At 42.6% G+C, this 19,410-nt stretch overlaps 1 protein-coding gene across 2 annotated transcripts in view; it reads left to right on the top strand.

Moving 5' to 3' along the window:
• The window catches only part of VPS53 (VPS53 subunit of GARP complex), a 132,483-nt gene that overhangs the window by 29,850 nt on the left and 83,223 nt on the right, over positions 1 to 19,410 (top strand). For both annotated transcript variants that reach the window (XM_002918044.4, XM_034640122.1), the window contains 3 exons: positions 4,424 to 4,510; positions 7,993 to 8,108; positions 10,753 to 10,872. In XM_002918044.4, coding sequence (XP_002918090.1) covers positions 4,424 to 4,510; positions 7,993 to 8,108; positions 10,753 to 10,872 — 323 coding nt within the window. The remainder of the gene's footprint in view (positions 1 to 4,423; positions 4,511 to 7,992; positions 8,109 to 10,752; positions 10,873 to 19,410) is intronic.

Here is a 19,410-nt window from a genome sequence, read left to right as displayed (position 1 = left end):
CCACCCTGCTTAATTCCTCCAACACACCTGGGCCTCTCTGAGAATCTCTTCTTTCTTTCTTTAGTTAGTTGTTTTTCCAGTATCTCCCCCCACCTGCCACTCCTTGGAGTAAGTTCCTTGAGGACAGGAAGAAGGACCATGTCTGTCTCATCTGCCATTGGGTTTTCACTGCTTAGAGGAATACCTGGTACATGGAAGACGTTCAGTAAATATTTGTTGATGGGGCACCTGGGTGGCTCAGTCATTAAGCTTCTGCGTTCGGCTCGGGTCATGGTCCCGGAGTCCTGGGACCAAGCCCCACATTGAGCAGCCCCCCTGCTTCTCCCTCTCTCTCTGCTCCTCCCCCCTGCTCGTGCTCTCTCTCTCTCTTAAATAAAATCTTTAAATAAATAAATATTTGTTGATGATAGAGGGAATGAATTAATGAAATGCTGACTAATGCAGTTGGGACTGTACCTGCCACAGGAATTCAGAGTAACAATTCAGCTACAGGTTGTCTTCGGTCACAAGACAGTGAAGGTCTGTGTGGCTGGAAAGTGCGACTTTGTGATAGAGTATAGATATGAAAAATAGCATTTTTAAAGTACTCACTACTCTTACTGCTATTATTTTAAAACATTCTGGCCTGAATAGTAGCTTGTAAAGTTGAGATCTTCTTCAGGATGAATTTGTGGGCCTCCCTTCCTTCTCTTTCTCTCTTCCTACCAAACAAACAAACAAACAAACAAAGAAACAAACAAAAGCCGGTGTTGGCAATGGGCTCTCTGGGCTCCCACAACATTCTGTACATATCTTTATCATATCTCAATGTTTTTACTGTTTATTATCCTATTTGCCTTATGAGGCAAACTCTTTGAGAGCAGGAATTACATTTTTTACTCCTGTATTTCTAGAACAGCGTTTGTTGATTGAATAAAGTGCATATTAAAATTTGTTCTAGTTCCTGAGCAGTGTGGCCGAAAGACAAAGATTTAGCAATTATTTCAGAAGGAAAAATGTAATCTAGTGTTTACAAATATCTGAAATAATCTAAAAATATAGTTTATTCAGAGACAATCATAGAAAAATGCCTTTCTTAAATGGAGAGGGGAGGAATATATGGAGGGTTCTGAGGAGGATGAAATTATATATATATATATATGAAGCAAATGTATGAAAAATACATGTATCTGTGTGTATATATAGAGTGATTTACTACTCTAGCTACAATTTTACAAAATTTGGTAACATGGCAAGTTAAAACATTTTCCTGTCTCATATCCTAGGTTAATTAACCCGGTATTTTTTTCAGTATGGGAGGATTGCAAAACTGAATTATGTTGCTTGAAAGAAGGTCTGAAGTTGAAATGCTGGCACAGCCGTAACTACTGTGGCTAGTGTGTTTGTCGCCTGACTATCCTGAGAGCAAAGATGGAGCATGTGCGTGTACCATGATTGATTTTAAAATGCAACTTAATAAACACGTATTGAGCACCTACTGTATTATTCTAGGCACTACCCTCGGTGCCAGTAAGTCGCAATGAATGAGATACGGTCCGTGGCTTTTAGGAATGTCAAGGTCCAACCAAAAGACACGTTCACAAAAAAATTATTATAAATGTTAAGTATGCACAAAGGATCACAGGCACCCAGATGACGAATGAGTTGATTCCACTGTGTGCTGCAAGTGTGTTTACAGGAGAGGATGTTGGGAGGGAAGGGGAAGAAGTAGCATTTGAACTAGGCCATGGGAGACAACAAAACTTTGCGCACTGTCAGTAGCTGTGTTGAACATTTTATTTTGAAATCTCATTCCTTTGGTTGTAAATGGATATTTGATATTTTATTCCTTTTTATCATTTTAATTTTGTTAGAACGTGGTTTGTCATAATCTTAGGAAATCTGAAGGTGGGTGGTATGGTAGTAAACAGTGCTCAGGAGACTCTTGCTTGTATGCTGGGTTTGAGGAGGTGACTATTAGAAACGAGGAAGAGCATTCGTGGGGGGATGGGGAGGTGGAATGAGCGGACAAGGATTCACTCGGAGTGGCTTAGGGTAGGAAGCATCAGATAGTGGACAGGCCTCGTGGTCGTGCTGAGAGGGAAGGTACGGTCAAGGGGGTATTATATACACATGTCTCTGTGTGTCTGTACAGAGATGCAGGCATGCATTTGCTTGGGTGGTCCTGAGCCCTGGAAATAAACCTAATATTTGTGCAGTCTTTTACACCTGTATGTCTTTGACTCTTCCCCAAAACTGTGGAAGTAGGTGCCACCATCACTACTTTGCAGATGAGGAAACAGATGCCCAGAGAGGTTGCCCACAGAGTGAGACAGCACAGGCGGGCCTCACACTGCTGCCTGCTGGCTGGAAAATACAGGCTTTTCTCACACCACCACAGCCGTCTCAGGGGTGCTGAATCCTAGAATGAGAAAGGCAGGATGGCAGGAAACCAGGAGGAGAGATTGCCAAGTGAGGCATCCCCTTGGGGTGGAATGGGATTGAGAGGAACTGCTCAGCGCAACCCATTTCCATTCCATCTCGTCTTTTGATCATTTCCTACTTTTTAGGTAACATTTCCCAAGTTAGGAATTTTGGGATCTGATAGCAATGCCAACTGTTGTTCGAAGACCACACTTTCTGGTGATTAAAATCCTGTGTCCAGGTGGCAGAAATCACAAGTATAAAAGCTCCTGTGCTCACAAACCTTTGTAGATACAAGTGAAGCAATCTGGCAGAGAAACACACATTGACCTGGCCTGCCCTCAGGAGGGGGTGCAAGCAGCTGCCAGAATAGTGTCCCCTCAGACTCGGCCACAATGGGCTAAAGGAGCAGCTTCTCAGAGGACCTTCTGGACATGCATTTTAGAAACCATAACACAGTCCCATGCAACAGCTCAGTGTGTGAAGTTCCTGTTGGTGATTGAGCCGCACATGGGGCAAGGAACTCCAAAAGCAGCAAGGATTCCCAATATCAGAAGTGGACAGCCCAGGAAACCTACGAAGGAAAGGAAGACACAAGCCCTGCCTCCAGCAAGGAAGGAATTTGCAGCAGAGGAGGCCAGCCTGAGTTTGCTTTGGGGGGATGTTTTTTTAAATACAAAAGAAGACATATGAATTCATGGTCTAGAGGTAGCTTTTTCATTGGGTACAGCTGAACGCAGGAGTCCAGATCATTCTGTCAGGGCTTCTCTCCTTCTCCTTTCGTCTTGGCTCTGCTTTCCTCTCCCCTCCTTGGGGCGGCCCTCTCAGAGAGGCTGGCTGTTTCCCTGTGCAGGCTGAGAGGGCCACACACAGCCCTAGGCTTACACTGGCCTTACCATTACATTCAGAGAGGGCTTGTGAGGCCCGGTTAGGACAGGCCACTCTTCAATCCAAAATAAATAAAGTGTGTTTGATGAAATGCAGTATGAGTTCTTCTTCTGGCTGCTGCATCTTTTCTAAGTACATATGTTCTGCACGTGTGTGGTTTTAGCACCCTGACAACTCCCTGAATATTGCTTCCCCCACTCACGGAAGTGACTGGTTTATCATACTTTTAATGTGTGGTGTCCATCTTCTAGGTTTTTCGGTAGAAACATTTGGCTCACCATTAGCTTTAAGTGTCCCTTTCTAACTTCATGTCATAGGTTTCCATATGGGGTAGTATAAATGTCTTTAAGGTTTGCTGCTGTTCTGGAATCCCCACACACAGTTGATTTTGTTGAAAGTACAGTCTTCTGGAACTTTCAAAATTGAGAGTTTCTCCCAACTTCTAGCCACCTGTGTCTCTCTGTAAGCTTTGGCGGTTATTATGGATGTGTGCATGTACATACAGACGCACAAAAATGCACAAATGTGCATCTTTTGTTTATGTGTTGTTATCAATAACATGTAGTAATCCCTAAGGGAGGGAAAAATAAAATAAGACGAAATCAGAGAGGGAGACAAATCATAAGACACTCTTAACTTTAAGAAATAGACTGAGGGTTGCTGAAGGGGAGGTGGAGTGGGGAGATGGGGTAACTGGGTGATGGGCATTAAGGAGGGCACATGATATAATGAGCACTGGGTGTTATATACAACTGATTCATCATGAATCACTGAACTCTACATCTAAAACTAATATACTATACATTAATTAATTGAATTTAATAAAAAATAAGTAAATAAAATAATAATAAAGTTTAAAAAATTCTAAAAACAATTAGTAATCCTTGAGATGGAGGGAGATCATTTTTAAATTAAAACGTTGTGATTCAGGTTGACAAGAATCCTGCGTGTTTGCCTGTATCCAAATGCTAGAGTCTGTCTACTGCTTTGGCGCAGTAAAATTGTCTACATAAGTACAATGTGTCAAGAGAGCTTTATGGTAGTTTTCTTCTGAAACTAGACTTGAATATAGTGTAGTGACCGGTGCTGTCTTGTGTTGCTTCTTGTTTGTCATTTATTTCTCTTATTTTAGGCACTTGAAGAGGCCCAGAAAGCTATTCAGCAACTCTTCGGCAAAATCAAAGATATCAAAGACAAAGCAGAAAAATCAGAGCAAATGGTGAGTTTAGGTTTCTTCCTAACTATTTTGCACTTGAAGAGGTTAGGTGCTTGTCCAGTCATACTAATTACGGGGCTTTTTCTCCCACTCTCTGCAAACCACAGCACCCACATCTCTAAAGCTAGCCCTGTGAGTATATTCCAGATCGATTCAAGAGGAGCTGCTAGACACACAGTGACTCACCATCCCTGCTGCCCTACATTTGCAGCCCTGTTTTTAAATAGGAAAGCTTTTCCTCTTCTTTCCCAAAAATAGTTTTCTTGTCATTTTGGATTCCTTTCTCTGGCATTTGTACATATCATGTATCTCTCAGTTAAGATATACGATATGTAACTTGGTATAGCATGAAAACTGGTACTGGATCTGGGAAGGGGAATGTCTTCTGCCACCATACATGCTTATCGTTTTGATTAAATTCTCCCTTGACAAATTTGTGTTCCCCAGTGATATACTCAGGAGGCCTGTCTGCCCACCGAGAATCCCACCTCCCCCACTCCTACTCCATGCGGGGGGGACGCTATAAAATGTTAGCTCCTGCACTCACATTCTGACCGCGTAATGTCATGTCTCTGAATTGTCTCTGAATTCCATTTTCTTCAACTGTAAAATAAGAACAGTTAACACCTGCCTTAAAGGATTGCTGAGGAATTAAATGTATGAGGGGCACTGAGCATAGTACTAGGCTTATGACCGAAGTCGTTACTAATGTCATTTCCCCCCCTTCTTTTGGTTACAAAAACTCCCGAATCCGTACAGTCTTCTTGCCCTGCACCCTCTTCTAATTTACTACAGGAACAGAGCTGATGTCACATTTCTGTGTATCCTTCAGCTGTCTTCAGTGGCCATTTGGCAAGATAGGGAAGGATATGGAGTGGGAGAGGGGCAGGCAGTTTGACAGAGTAATGCAGAGCATGACTCCATGCAGGCTGCCTGGGTTGGGATCCCGCCCCTCTACTTACTAACTGTGGCAAGTTACTGAACCCATCTTGCCTTGGTTTCATCACTGTAAAATGGAGATTATAGTGCTGGGTACATCATAGAATTATGGGGATTAAATGAGATCATGTGTGACACCCACAGCCCCTGAGTAAGGATCAGTTGTTGGTATTCTTACCGTTAGCTCATGTGTTCCTCCTCCCAGGCAGGCAGTGTTGGGGGCCTTAACTACCAAATGAGGGGTCACGGGAATAGAAGTCCTTCATCAGAGGAAAAATGTTAATATTTATGCCTTGTCACAGAATTAAATAGTTTTTGAGAGGAGGCTGTATGTCATCAGAGAGGGATTTGGATTTTTGGTTCTTTCCCCAAGGACGCGCTGCCTCAGCACCATCCACAGGCCATTGAAGCGTGTAAGTTAGTCGCTGTTTTATTTTAAGGCAGTTTGCTCTCCTGGATAGTGCTTTGCTAAAGGGAACAAGAGGTAGGACTGAAGAGAGAACTGATACTTGTTGAGCTCCTTCAGTGTGCCAAATACTATGCCATAGATATCCTTTTGTGTAAGTGATCTAATTGAGCTCTCACTGCAGCTTTATGAACTAGGTTTATTATCATTATTATTTTTATGATTGCCCAACCTTTTTTTTTTTTTTTACATTTTATTTGTGTATTTGAAAGAGAGAGCATGAGCAGGGAGCTCAGCAGGGAGCCCGACATGGGGTCAATCCTAGGACCCTGAGGTCATCTCATAGATGAGGGAACTGAGACTCAGTGGGGCTAAGCAGCTTATTCTAGGACACAGAGTTGGTAAGTCGAAGAGCTGAGATTCAACCTTAGAGCCGTCTAAGTCCAGAACCTGCCATAACACGTTCTGTCCTTTTTTTGCCTGCCCCTGGCTAACAATTAAGGTACATTAACTATGGGTATTCTGTTTGTGTAATGATCTCTGTGACTTTGACCTGAGCATCCTTTGCGTGAGCTTGGTTTGTCTAGAGAAGCACAGGATATGTGATGGGGAGAGATGGGAGGTACTGGGAGTGAAGAGACCAGTTACTTCTGGTGCAGAGCTCCAGGGAGGGCCTGAAGGATGAATAGAAAGGGACAGTTTTTGTAATGAGGCACAGGAAGAATATTCGGGATTTAGTGGCTGACTAATGATGTAGGAATGAGAAGAGTCACAGATGACTGTGACTTTTAATGCAAGAGTTAAAGACCCCTGATGTTAGTACTGGAGCAAAGGGAGCTCAAAAGAGGTGCAGGGATTTTTCTGTAGGAAAGAGGGTGATGATTTCAGCGTTGGAAGTGGGTTATCAGATTCTAGGACCAAACTCCTGTACTAGTTCACTATACCACTCCTGATCTTGCCTTTCCCTAAGCTCAGTTATTCCGTGAAGAGGTTCTTAACCTATTCCCAATCTCCCTCACCCCATCCCCAGGGAATAGAAATACAGATACTTTGATGGCCTGAGAGTTACAGGGAGAGCGGGCTTGATGGGGAAGTCCCCGTGAAAGAGACTTTTACTGCCAAGATCCAGGTCAGCTTAGCAGGTTTGTGGGTGTGGAACGAAGCTGTGAGGGTCATAATATTTATGGATTCACCTAGGGTGATCAAACTCTGAAAAATCAGATCGTGTGAACTTAACTCACCAACAGGTTTTTCATTTTTTAATGGGAGGTCTTTCCAATGACTAGAATATTTGTGCCTGGTGTCCTGCGCACTCCTTTCCTTCCAGGTAGCAAAGAACCTGGGAAACCAAATTGCTCTTCAGAAAGTTTCGTGGTCAGTGTGAACTCAGGCAGTTTAGAGGAACATTCTACCTAGGTGTTAAGTAAAGTTGGAGGATTGTTCCCACTTCACTACGAAATGAGCTTTTCTAGTGACTGAAATATTCTTGTATTCCAGGTACAGAGTTTATTTCTCTTGGATCTACTAGGTTAACTCTGTCTGAATTTTACTTCCCCAGTTATTTTCTTGCTCCTGAAGACTTCACATCTCCTCTGTGACAGTACCTGTTAGGCGTATGTTATGGGGATAACATTTTAGTCTTCTTGAGATTTGAGAGCAAGTCTTTCTTTGCTGGGGATTGGGCAGTAAACCCTAGTTCCGTGAATAAAGATCATTGCAACAGAATTAGCCGACTAATACTATCCATTTTGTTTGGATCCTGGTAGCCCCCCCGTCAGAAGGCATACTTTCTCACCTTGTTCACGAGGAGATGTGCCAAACTTGGCTCCTGGACTCTGTGAGCTCCATGCTAAATTGCTATTTGGATCACTCCATTTGCGGTGAAAAATAAAGTTCATTTTGTTCTCACAGTTGAAGATTTTGTACCCCTGTGTAAAGTCTTCTGAAGAAATGCCAAATGAGATTTAAATGGACTGATTGGAAGGTATTTTGATTTTATATGATGAGAAGGTCTGTGTTTTCTCTAGGGGCTAACCTGAGGTTTTTTTCCTTGCTTCATTTGCCTTATTTTCTTGTGGAGCTTCTTGCAAATGGATTTACATCTTTCTTAACCTTCTTCCTTTTTCTCCTGTGATTTTAGGTTAAAGAAATCACCCGCGATATTAAGCAGCTAGATCATGCCAAACGCCACCTGACCACCTCAATCACGACACTGAACCACCTGCACATGTTAGCCGGTGGCGTGGATTCCCTCGAGTAAGCAGCGTCCGCTTTCTCTTTGGGGTCCACAGGAAATGAATGTGCCACATAAAGAAAATGGCATCATAGGTATTTTACTCCTCAGCCAGGGAGGGCTCGCTATCCTGTCGCACTTTCTGCAAATTGGTCTCAAGTGTTTAGTCACCATTTAGCTTTGTGCCCTCTGGTGTTCAAAATGTAACAAACACCTGAAAGTTTGAAGGGAGTTGCGAGTGTGGAAGGGACCCAGATAGCATGTGGAGGATGATTCCAAGAACACGGCTCATTTAAATATGGTAGATCTCTACCATTAAGGCCAGCAAGGTCATTCTGGACCATAATCTCTCCCCATAGCTCTTGCCTTAGCAAGTTTTCCTGCTTGCGTTGGGCTGAGTTGCAATGCTGTTGGATGTTCTGTATAGAAACAGGGCTTTAAAAAAGAAAGAAAAGGGGCGCCTGGGTGGCACAGCGGTTAAGCGTCTGCCTTCGGCTCAGGGCGTGATCCCGGCGTTATGGGATCGAGCCCCACATCAGGCTCTTCTGCTATGAGCCTGCTTCTTCCTCTCCCACTCCCCCTGCTTGTGTTCCCTCTCTCACTGGCTGTCTCTATCTCTGTCGAATAAATAAATAAAATCTTTAAAAAATTAAAAAATAAAAAAATAAATAAAAAAATAAAAAAGAAAGAAAGGATGGAAGAAAGAGAAAGAAAGAGGCTTGGTTTATCATTCATCCCACTTTTTTTTTAACCCACTTTTTCAAAGACAATAGCATCGTGTTTGGTTTATAGAGGAGCTGTAGGGAATGATGCATGAGGACATTAGAAGTAGTATTAAAAGGAAGGGCTGGTTATTTACCACAAGAAGCAATCAAAAGGCCTCTTTTAGGGGCGCCTGGGTGGCACAGTCGTTAAGCGGCTGCCTTCGGCTCAGGGCGTGATCCCAGCGTTCTGGGATCGAGCCCCACATCAGGCTCCTCCACTAGGAGTTTGCTTCTTCCTCTCCCACTCCCTGCTGTGTTTCCTCTCTCGCTGGCTGTCTCTGTCAAATAAATAAATAAAATCTTTAAAAAAAAAAAAAAGGCCTCTTCTACTAGCAAGATTCTGCCATGGCTGAGAATTTCCCCTGCCCCAGCCTCAGTAGTGTCTCATGTATAGACAGAGAAAGAACATTTTCACAGAAATTTAGATGCAGCATCTGAAGCTGGGCGGAGGACAGGGTCAGACTCCTTCCTGGTCTCTCCAGGCGTTGTATGAGCTCCAGCAAACCCTGGTCTATCCTCCTGCGAGTAGTGATGAGAGAGATGAGCCAGCCAGTGGGAGACTAGAAGAGCAGTTTCCTTGTCCCTTGCTCCAGATGCTCCAGATGTCCTTTCCCACCAGACTATCAGATCAGGCTGCAGTAGCACCATAACACGTTGGTTTGAACTTGGTCCTGTCATTTTAAATGTCTTTCTCTTTTTTTTAATGCCTCTTAAGGGAAGTCGTGTATTACACACTTAATTTAAAAGCCCAACCCTACCATATGCACCCCAATGTTCATGGCAGCATTGTCCACAGTAGCTAAACTCTGGAAAGAGCCGAGATGCCCTTCAACAGATGACTGAATTAAGAAAATGTGGTCCATATATACAATGGAATATTACTCAGCCATCAGAAAGAACGATTACCCAACATTTGCAGCAACATGGACAGGACTGGAGGAGATTATGCTAAGTGAAATAAGTCAAGCAGAGAAAGACAATTATCATATGGTTTCAATCATTTNGAGACTATGGACTCTGGGAAACAAACTGAGGGTTTCAGAGGGGAGGGGGGTGGGGGACTGGGATAGGCCGGTGATGGGTATTAAGGAGGGCACGTATTGCATGGAGCACTGGGCGTTATATGCAAATAATGAATCATGGAACACTACATCAAAAACTAAGGATGTACTGTATGGTAACTAACATAACATAATAAAAATTATTTAAAAAATAATAAAAATAAAAAATAAAAGCCCAACCCTAATAAAAATTTAGATCTAATAATTTGACCTCCCTTGTGTGTGTAACTGTTGCTTTTATTAGCATCCTTTTATTTAAGCTTCATTAACCTTAGTAATAGGGAAAGTAGACATATCTGGGAAAGTTACTTAACATTGGCTTAAAACCTACAGATTTGAGTTAACATATAAATGCATATAAATGCCTTTTGTTGTATCGTGGGAAGATGTGTTTGGTTTGCCCATATGCTGTAATCCTCAGATAGTAACATTCCTATCCCTATTTTCTGTCAAAAGTCTGCTAATCCCATAATACCCAACCCAAATCCATAGTCCTCCCAGATTCCCTGCCCCCCACCCAGTGAGAATCCCTCACTCACACATTCTTTTGTACCTCCCGTAGCACATAATGTGTATTTCTGTTTAGAACCAGTTTATCCCGCTTGGTGGTAGATGTGTACTTGGCTCTGTCTCTCTTACTAAGAGATGTCACTTTGAGGTTTTTGACTAGGTTTTATTTCTTTTTTTCACCTCCAGTGTGCAAGACCGTATCTATGCAGTGCTCAGTAAATGCTTACCACATCGAGTTGATGTCTATTTTGGAGCTCCGAGTAGGTTGTTCCACATCTGTATCTTGTGTCCTTCGTGTTTTTCTAGATTCTCAGCTTCTTATTTCCTTGCAGAGCCATGACCAGGCGAAGACAGTATGGAGAAGTTGCTAACCTTCTTCAGGGTGTGATGAATGTTCTGGAGCACTTCCACAAGTATATGGGAATTCCACAGATCCGGCAGCTTTCTGAAAGGTAAACTGTCATTGGAGAAAACAGTCTTCTGCTTTAAGAAAAGATGGCGCTAGGATGCGCTTGAGCGCTTAGCTCAGTATGTTCGCTGCGGAATCTTATTGTTAGAAGGAACCTCAGATGTCATCTGATGTGACTCTGTGTGATATAGATGTCTACTTTACCCCTTTCCAACTCTAAAGCAGTCTGTGTTACATAGTTGCTGGCCTGGCATCACTGGAGGGGCAGCTGACAAGTTACATCTGTGGACAACTCTTGGTTGTCCACATTCGTGAGGGAGACTGTTCCAGTTGTCTGTTTCCTTGTAACAAACCACCACGACACTTAGTGGCTTACAACAACAGGTATTTCACTCATGTAATTTAACCTGCCTCCGCAGGAACAGCGCACCTCTGCTCCATGGGGTGGGTCGGGAGGGGCCCCAGGGATCCATGGCTCAAGCTCATGGCTGGCAAGTTGATGCTTGTTGTCCACTGGGAGCTCAGCTGAGTAGTCTTCCATGGGCTGCTTGGTCTTCCTCACAGTGAGGTGGCTGGGTCCCAAGAATGAGCCTCCCAAGAGAGCTAAGCCTTGGAAGTCACATAGCATTGCTCCCGCAGTCACAAGGCGGCCAGGATTAGAGAGAAAGGAATGTAATCTTCCCCACCCCCTCACTGGGATGAATGTCAAAGTCCCATTGATGAAAAGAGCATGTGGGACGGACTGTATTGCTGTGGCAGTTTTTTTGAAAAGTCTCATTTGCCACTAGAACTTCAGATGTGACAAAACGATGACTTAGCTGCTTCTTTTCTTCCTACCTCTGTCGAGTTTCAGTCCCAGATTCAGAGCCAGTAGAAAGAAAGCCTGATGCTTAGAAGGAAGATGAAGATTCTAAAGGAGAATAAGAGGGAAGTGAATTCAGTGTCTTTTCTATTAGAAATAGCAGAGAGAATACTGAAGAGGCAGAGATGATCACAATTGACGAATCCCAAACTTTCTTTTCTCTCTCTCTCTCTCTTTTTTTTAAGATTTTATTTATTTATTTGACAGAGAGACAGCCAGCAAGAGAGGGAACACAAGCAGGGGGAGTGGGAGAGGAAAAAGCAGGCTCCCAGTGGAGCAGGGAGCCCAATGTGGGGCTCGATCCCAGAATGCTGGGATCACGCCCTGGGCCAAAGGCAGACGCTTAACAACTGAGCCACCCAGGTGCCCTGAATCCCACCCTTTCTTGAACAAAGAAGAGACAAAGGGGCTGGCCCTTAACAGCAGCCAGCATTCTCATTTCTTTTTTTTTCTTTTTTATTATGTTATGTTAGTCGCCATACAGTACATCCTTAATTTTTGACGTAGTGTTCTATGATTCATTGTTTGTGTGTAACACCCAGCGCTCCATGCAATACGTGCCCTCCTTAATACCCATCACCGGCCCAGCCCAATCCCCCACCCCGCTCTGAAACCCTCAGTTTGTTTCCCAGAGTTCATAGTCTCTTGTGGTTCATTCCCCCTTCTGTTTAACCCCCCTTCATTCTTCCCTTCCCTCTCCTACCGATCTCCCTGCTGTTCCTTTATGTTCCACAAATGATTGAAACCATATGATAATTGTCTTTCTCTGCTTGACTTATTTCACTTAGCATAATCTCCTCCAGTCCTGTCTATGTTGCTGCAAATGTTGGGTAATCGTTCTTTCTGATGGCTGAGTAATATTCCATTGTCTATATGGACCACATCTACTTATCCATTCGTCTGTTGAAGGGCATCTCGGCTCCTTCCAGAGTTTAGCTATTGTGGACAATGCTGCTATGAACATTGGGGTGCATATGGCCCTTCTCTTCACTACGTCTGTATCTTTGGGGTAAATACCCAATAGTGCAATTGCTGGGTCATAGGATAGCTGTATTTTTAACTTTTTGAGGGACCTTCACACTGTTTCTAAAGTGGCTGTACCAACTTGCATTCCCACCAACAGTGTAAGAGGGATCCCCTTTCTCCACATCCTCTCCAACAATTGTTGTTTCTTGCCTTGTCAATTTTTGCCATTCTAATTGGTGTAAGGTGGTATCTCAGTGTGGTTTTGATTTGAATTTCCCTGATGGCTAATGATTTTGAACTTTTTTTCATGTGTCTGTTAGCCATTTGTATGTCTTCATTGAAAAAGTGTCTATTCATATCTTGTTTCTGTCTTCTAAATCAGGCCTGATTGCTACAGGCCTCTTTTCCTTAAGTTTTTGTATTTTTAATCGTGTAAGTAATTATGTAAGTAATACAGGTATACATTTTCTTTATTTTAAGAAAAGTCAAATACACAGATGGAACTGAAGTCCCGCTTAGCTCTCCCTGAGATCCTAGTGCTGCCTCTACAGGCAGTGACAGTAGTGACTATGATCAATTTAATATGGATTCCTCTAGATTTTTATCTGTGCATTTACAGAAATCTGTAGTTTCAGTTTGTGGTTTGGGTTTTGTTTAAATGAATGGTTTCACAACATATGCTTCATTCTGAAACTTTTTGGTTTTAACCTCATGATGTATTTTAGAGATTTTTCCACATTGATATGTACAGACGTACCCTGTTCTTTTTATTTTTTAATTATTTTGTTTTTTAAAGATTTTATTTATTTTTGCGAGAGAGAGAGTGTGCATGTGCGAGACAGAGAGAGAGAGCAGGGAGCCCGACTCAGGACTCGGTCCCAGGGCCCTGGGATCATGACCCGAGCCAAAGGCAGACGCCACCCAAGCACCCTACTTCGTTCTTTTTAATTGATGCCTGGAATTCCGTAGTATAACATACCACAGATTATTTAACCATTTTCATATCACTGGATTGTTTGCTCCTAATTTTTTAAAGCTATCCCTTTTTGCACATCTGTAAATATTTCCTTAGGATAGATTCTGGGTCATGGGTAAAGTGCAATTAAAATCTTAATAACCACTGCCCATTTGCCCTCCCAAGAGTCTTTATCTATTTATAGTACCATCTGCCCCCCGTGTGAGTACCCACTTCCCCATACCCTCAACAACGCTTTATGTTGTCTGTTTTCCTTTTTTATTTAACTGGTGGATGAAAAATAGCATCGTGTTCCTTTCATTTCCGTTTCTCTGGTGACTACTGAAACTAGTTTTCTTTTGATTATTGGCCGTTGCCTTTCCTCTGAAATCCCTGTTTACCCATTGCCTTTTTGTCTATTGACTTATTTATTCCTTTCTTATTGTTTCTATATGTTCTGGACATTATACTTTGTCAGAGCTGGTAGATCTTGCCTTTAAAACCATCTGGGCGTGTTAGCTTTCTTAAAGGCAGATCTTTGACTCTCACTGCGATTTCTTCCATGGTAATTGGCCTATTCAGGTTTCTCACTTCTTTTTTTTTTTTTCTTTTTTTAGAATTGTGTTAACATATACATAAAATTTACCATGTTAATAATTTTCACGTGTGCAACTCAATGGCATTAAGTATATTTACAATATTATACAACCGTCACCACTTCTATTTCTAAAACTTTTTCATTACCCCAAAAAGAAACTCTTACCCATTAAAGAATAACTCCCATTACCTTCTCTCTGGGAACCTGTGTCCTATTTTATGTTTCTGTGATTTGTCTAGTGAGGTACCTCATATAAATGGAATCATACAATATTTGTTCTTTTGTGTCTGGCTTACTTTACTTAGTGCAGTGTTTCAGGGTTCATCCATGTTGTAGGATGTATCAGAATTTCTTTCCTTTTTAAGGCTGAGTAGTTCATCATATGTATATGCTACATTTTGTTCATCACACAGATTCCTTCTACCCATTGGCTGTTGTATGACAGACTAGGCAGATCTATTGTCTGGCATTTCTAATTGCCTGTTAAAAATCTGGTCAATCTGATTCTTACTCCTTTATAAGATAATCTATTTTCATTTGATTTTTATTTTGCTCTGTAAGCATTTGAGGTTGGGGAGGTGGGCTGGTCAGGAATTTTACGAGGCTGTAGGTCTCTTGTCCTTCATGTTGCTCTGTACTTACCATATCTTTAATCTGAAGACTCATGAGTTTCTTAAGTTCTAAGAAATCATTTTCTTCTCTGTTTCTTTGAGTAGTTTCTATGCTTTGTTCTCTGTGTTCTCTCTTCATGGAATTCCTATTACAGGAATATTGGAACTCCTAGATCTGCCATCTTCCTTCCTTCCTTCCTGCCTTCCTTCCTTCCTTCCTTCCAGGGAGGAAGAGGGGGTGAGGCAGAGGGAGAGGGCGAGAGAGAATCTTAAGCAGGCTCTGTGCCTAGCACAGAGCCCAATGCAGGGCTTGATATCACTACCCTGAGATCATGACCTGAGCCAAAATCATGATTTGGATGCTTAACTAAGACACCCAGGTGCCTCTGCTGCCATATTTCTTAATTTTTTCTTCATACTTTGCATCTTTTTCCCTCCCCTTTTTAGGCTGAATTCCTCAACTCAGTCTTACTGTTTTAACGTATTTTTCAGTTATGCCCATTCTGCTATTTGGCCCAACTGTTGAGTTTGTATTTCAGCAATCCAACTTTAATCTTCAGGATCTCTAGTTGATTCTTTTTTCACAGGCATGTTATCCTCTTAAATCTCTCGGGGAATATAGATTATATGTATTTTATTATTTGTTTGTTTTTAAAGATTTTATTTATATTTAGAGAGGAGAGAGAGCAGGGAGAGGAGCAGAGAGGGAGGCGGGGAGGGAGAGGAACAAGCAGACTGCACTGAGTGTGGGGCCTGACTCAGGGCTCCATCCCACAACTCTGAGATCATGACCTGAGCCAAAATCAAGAGTTGGCCACTCAACCAACTGAGCCACCCAGGCACCCCAGATTATATGTATTTTAAAGCTCTGATTTACCTGTTCTATTTCTTTGTCCTCTGATACAAGGTCTTCGGTTTGTTGAGCATGGCATTAGCATTCCTCCACTGTTTGGTGATTTCTAGTTGAAAGCTCAACCTTGCTTTTGAGATTCTCTGTCATCCTGATCAGGGATGCCGGGTCAGGGCGGGGGGGCGGATACCTTCTGCCCATCTAGGGCCACAGATAGCTCTTCTTAGGTGAGGTGGGGCTGGAGCTGGAGAAGCTGCCAGGTGGATATGCCAGTGGCTGATCTTCTGGGCTTGGGGGCTCCCTGATCTGCCTGGATGTTGTCAGCCCTCTGGCCACTGCTGGGATTCTCAGACCCAGACCCATTCCTTGACCTGAGCATTCAAGGGAGAGATACAGACCTGGACACTGGTTTCATTACTCCTCTTGCAAGAGCCCAACATATCCTGCTGGCATTTGCTCAGGGCCCCTCCTGCTCTTGGTATCCACTACCCTCATGTCTTGCATTTTTGAAAAGCAGTTTTCAGCAGTGGTTTCCTTCTTCAGTCCTGTGCTACCAGGCAGTCCTGAGTTTCTAGTGTGCCACTTCTTCTCTTGCCTGGTTCTGGATTTTTATTAAAACCTTTTTATTATTTCTAAGGATCTGGGGCCAGAAGGGGAGATTGCAACATGTGCTCAGTGTGCCATCTTATAGTGGAAATGCCAGAGAACTATTAGGGAATTTAAGAACAGGGTTTGGCAGAATCCTAGGGAAATCACCACCCTTTCCCCCATCCTTCCTAACTCCTCCACACTTAGAACTGGCCGATCGCCATATCACACTGGGGGCGTGAAGTAGCCAAGGGAGCAGACAAACAGAGCCTTAGAGCTGCCAGAAGGAAGGAAGCTTGGATGGAGAAGGCAGACTTGTTCTGAGGGGATGGAGGAGGCACTATTGCCTCCCCTTACCCTTGTGACAATCTGGAGTTGATCTTTTTTCCCATTCACTTATTCTTTCCTTCATTTACCTAATAGATAAATACTGTGGACTTTCTATGTCCTAGGGCCTGTGCTGGGGTACTGAAGGCACAAAGTAAGAAATACATATTCTCTGCCCTCAAGGAGTTCACCGTTGTTGTGTGGAGAAGAGAGACGCTAGTAGAAAATTTTGTCATAGCATAGATACCATAAAACTGGTAGATGCTGTACAAGCAATAGCAGGATCTCAGAAGAGGAATTGAAAGACTCAGCCTTCAGGGGCTGAGGGCAGGGGTCACAGAAGAATTCAGTTTTCATCTGATCTTAAAAGACTGGTAGTATCTTACCAGCAAGACAAGAAGAGAGGAGGAAAAATAGAGAACATCATGGTGCTTTGGGAGACAACAAGTATGAAAGTCTGCATAGGTAGGTAGGGTCACATTTTATATGACTTGTGAAAGAGTCTATTCTTTACTTTGTGGACAGTGAAAGGGAGGGGCATGATCGCATTTGTGTTTTGTAAAAGTCTTATGGACTGTAGGTATTAAGAACTGGAGATTGAGACTATGTTCTAGACTAGAAAAGATAAGAACCTTACCAATGGGGTGCCTGGGTGGCACAGCGGTTAAGCGTCTGCCTTCGGCTCAGGGCGTGATCCCGGCGTTATGGGNTAACCTTACCAATGGGGCGCCTGGGTGGCACAGCGGTTAAGCGTCTGCCTTCGGCTCAGGGCGTGATCCCGGCGTTATGGGATCGAGCCCCACATCAGGCTCCTCCGCTATGAGCCTGCTTCTTCCTCTCCCCACTCCCCCTGAGTGTGTTCCCTCTCTCACTGGCTGTCTCTGTCTCTGTTAAATAAATAAATAAAATCTTTAAAAAAAAAAAAAAAAGAACCTTACCAAGACAGTGACCCTGAGGTCAAGGAGATCTGTGGAGGAGTTGGTTATCAATCAGTTGTGTTGGATGGGCATTGTTGGATGGCAGGAATATGGCAGAACTGAATTCTAGTCCTAAAAAAGCAATGGAGGGACAAATGAGAGGATGCACTCTTTTAGGACTCTGCTTTTTAACATTTTTCAAAAAGGTGGTTTTATAAATTTGAAGGAACGTTGTGATCACTGTTGTAAGACATTCTCCTTAAAAAGAGAAAATCTAACATTCTAGCAATGTATTTCAGTACTCTGAACATTCATTATCATGTAGGATTGCTGCAAACAGGAGGACTTACTTTTCTTTTCGTTTTGCAGCTTCTATTTGCAAAAATTTTGTGTAGGTTAATACAGAATAAATATGTGCTATTAGTGTTACACTAAGCACAAGAGAAGAAATTTCTGGTTTTCAGTACTTGACTACAATTGTTTTTCAAGAGGTACTAAAAGTTTGAGGAAAGTCCAGATTTCTTATTTTTAGCATCTTTTCTGGTGAATTCTCCTCCCTTATGTTTGCATAGTGATGGTAGAACCATCTGGAAATGATAGAAATACATGTTTGTTGGGGGGGCAGGGGAGAAGGCAGCAGAGTTACACTCTGTTCATTGCTTTAGTTTCTCCAGTTTAATAGCTTGCTGTCTATAAATCGTAGAGGTCACATGAAAGGTTGTGCTCTGAAACCTTTGCCTGTACATTTGAAATATGAAGTTCATGGACTTTGATTTGAATATAGCTATTTCTTCCAACTACCCTTCTGGAAAATGCTTAAATGTTAATGTAGCATTGAGGGAAAGATTTTTTTCTTTAATATCATCTGTACATTTCAGAGCCTCCTGGCTTAAGAATATCCATGAAAGCAAATGTTTCTGGTAATCAGTCAGTATTTCCTGAGAAAGAGTGGAAGATTCTTGCATTCTCTTGAAACCCGTAAAACTCTCGAACTAAAAAATAGTTTTCAGGGCTATAGCTAACCTCTAACATATGAGAGATACTTGGCAGGTTGGTGGGGGTGGGTGGGTGTTGCATTGTGTAGCAATGAAAGAAATTAGAGAATGAAAAGACCTGACTAGCTGTGTGACTTTGACAAGTTCTTTCTGCAAGAACTTCAGTTTCAAAAGCATAAGGGTTGTACTTCATTGTCCCACTGAATCACGCTTAAGATTCTGGATTCAGATTCTTTATAGAGCCTGTCTGTTTGGAAATACAGCGTCTGACTAATCTGGCTAATTAGCCATTCTGTCCAGCACAGACTGTGTGTATTTGGGAGGTCAGTTTATTGTGAAGCGCTGAGGATGTTTCCCTTGGGGCATTCACAAGGTAATGGAAGCATCAGGGTTACTTTATCTGCAGATGTCTAAATAATTTTCATAATTTGCTGTATCCTTCTGCTGCCACCCATTGTGCAAACTGATAACACATTTAGGAAAGGTCACCTTTGTTTCTTGTATTTATTTTTGTTTTTGTTTTTTTTTAATTTAATCTCTTAATTAATTAATATTAATCTCTCAAAGAGAGAGAGAGCGCTCACAAACAGCAGGAGCAGCAGGCAGAGGGAGAAGGAGGCTCCCCACTGACCAAGGAGCCCGATGTGGGACTCAATCCCAGGGCCTTGGGATCATGACCTGAGCCGCAGGCAGACGCTTAATTGACTGAGCCACCCAGGCGCCCCAGGAAAGGCCACCCTTGAACAACCCTTTGTCAAATGGCATGGAAGATGCTAGAAGTCATTGGTTGACCTTCCTTTCTGAGCAGCATAGTGACTCCTTTGTTTCCTAAGTGTGATCAACCCTGAGTTATCACCATCTAAGTGAACTGAGCTTATTTGGATACGGGGAGGAATTTTTATTTACTCTATT

Source organism: Ailuropoda melanoleuca, chromosome 13 (assembly GCF_002007445.2).
Source record: "Ailuropoda melanoleuca isolate Jingjing chromosome 13, ASM200744v2, whole genome shotgun sequence".
Taxonomy (NCBI): Eukaryota; Metazoa; Chordata; class Mammalia; order Carnivora; family Ursidae; genus Ailuropoda; species Ailuropoda melanoleuca.
Note: the sequence above shows the minus strand (reverse complement) of the source record. Positions and strands in the feature narration are given on the sequence as shown.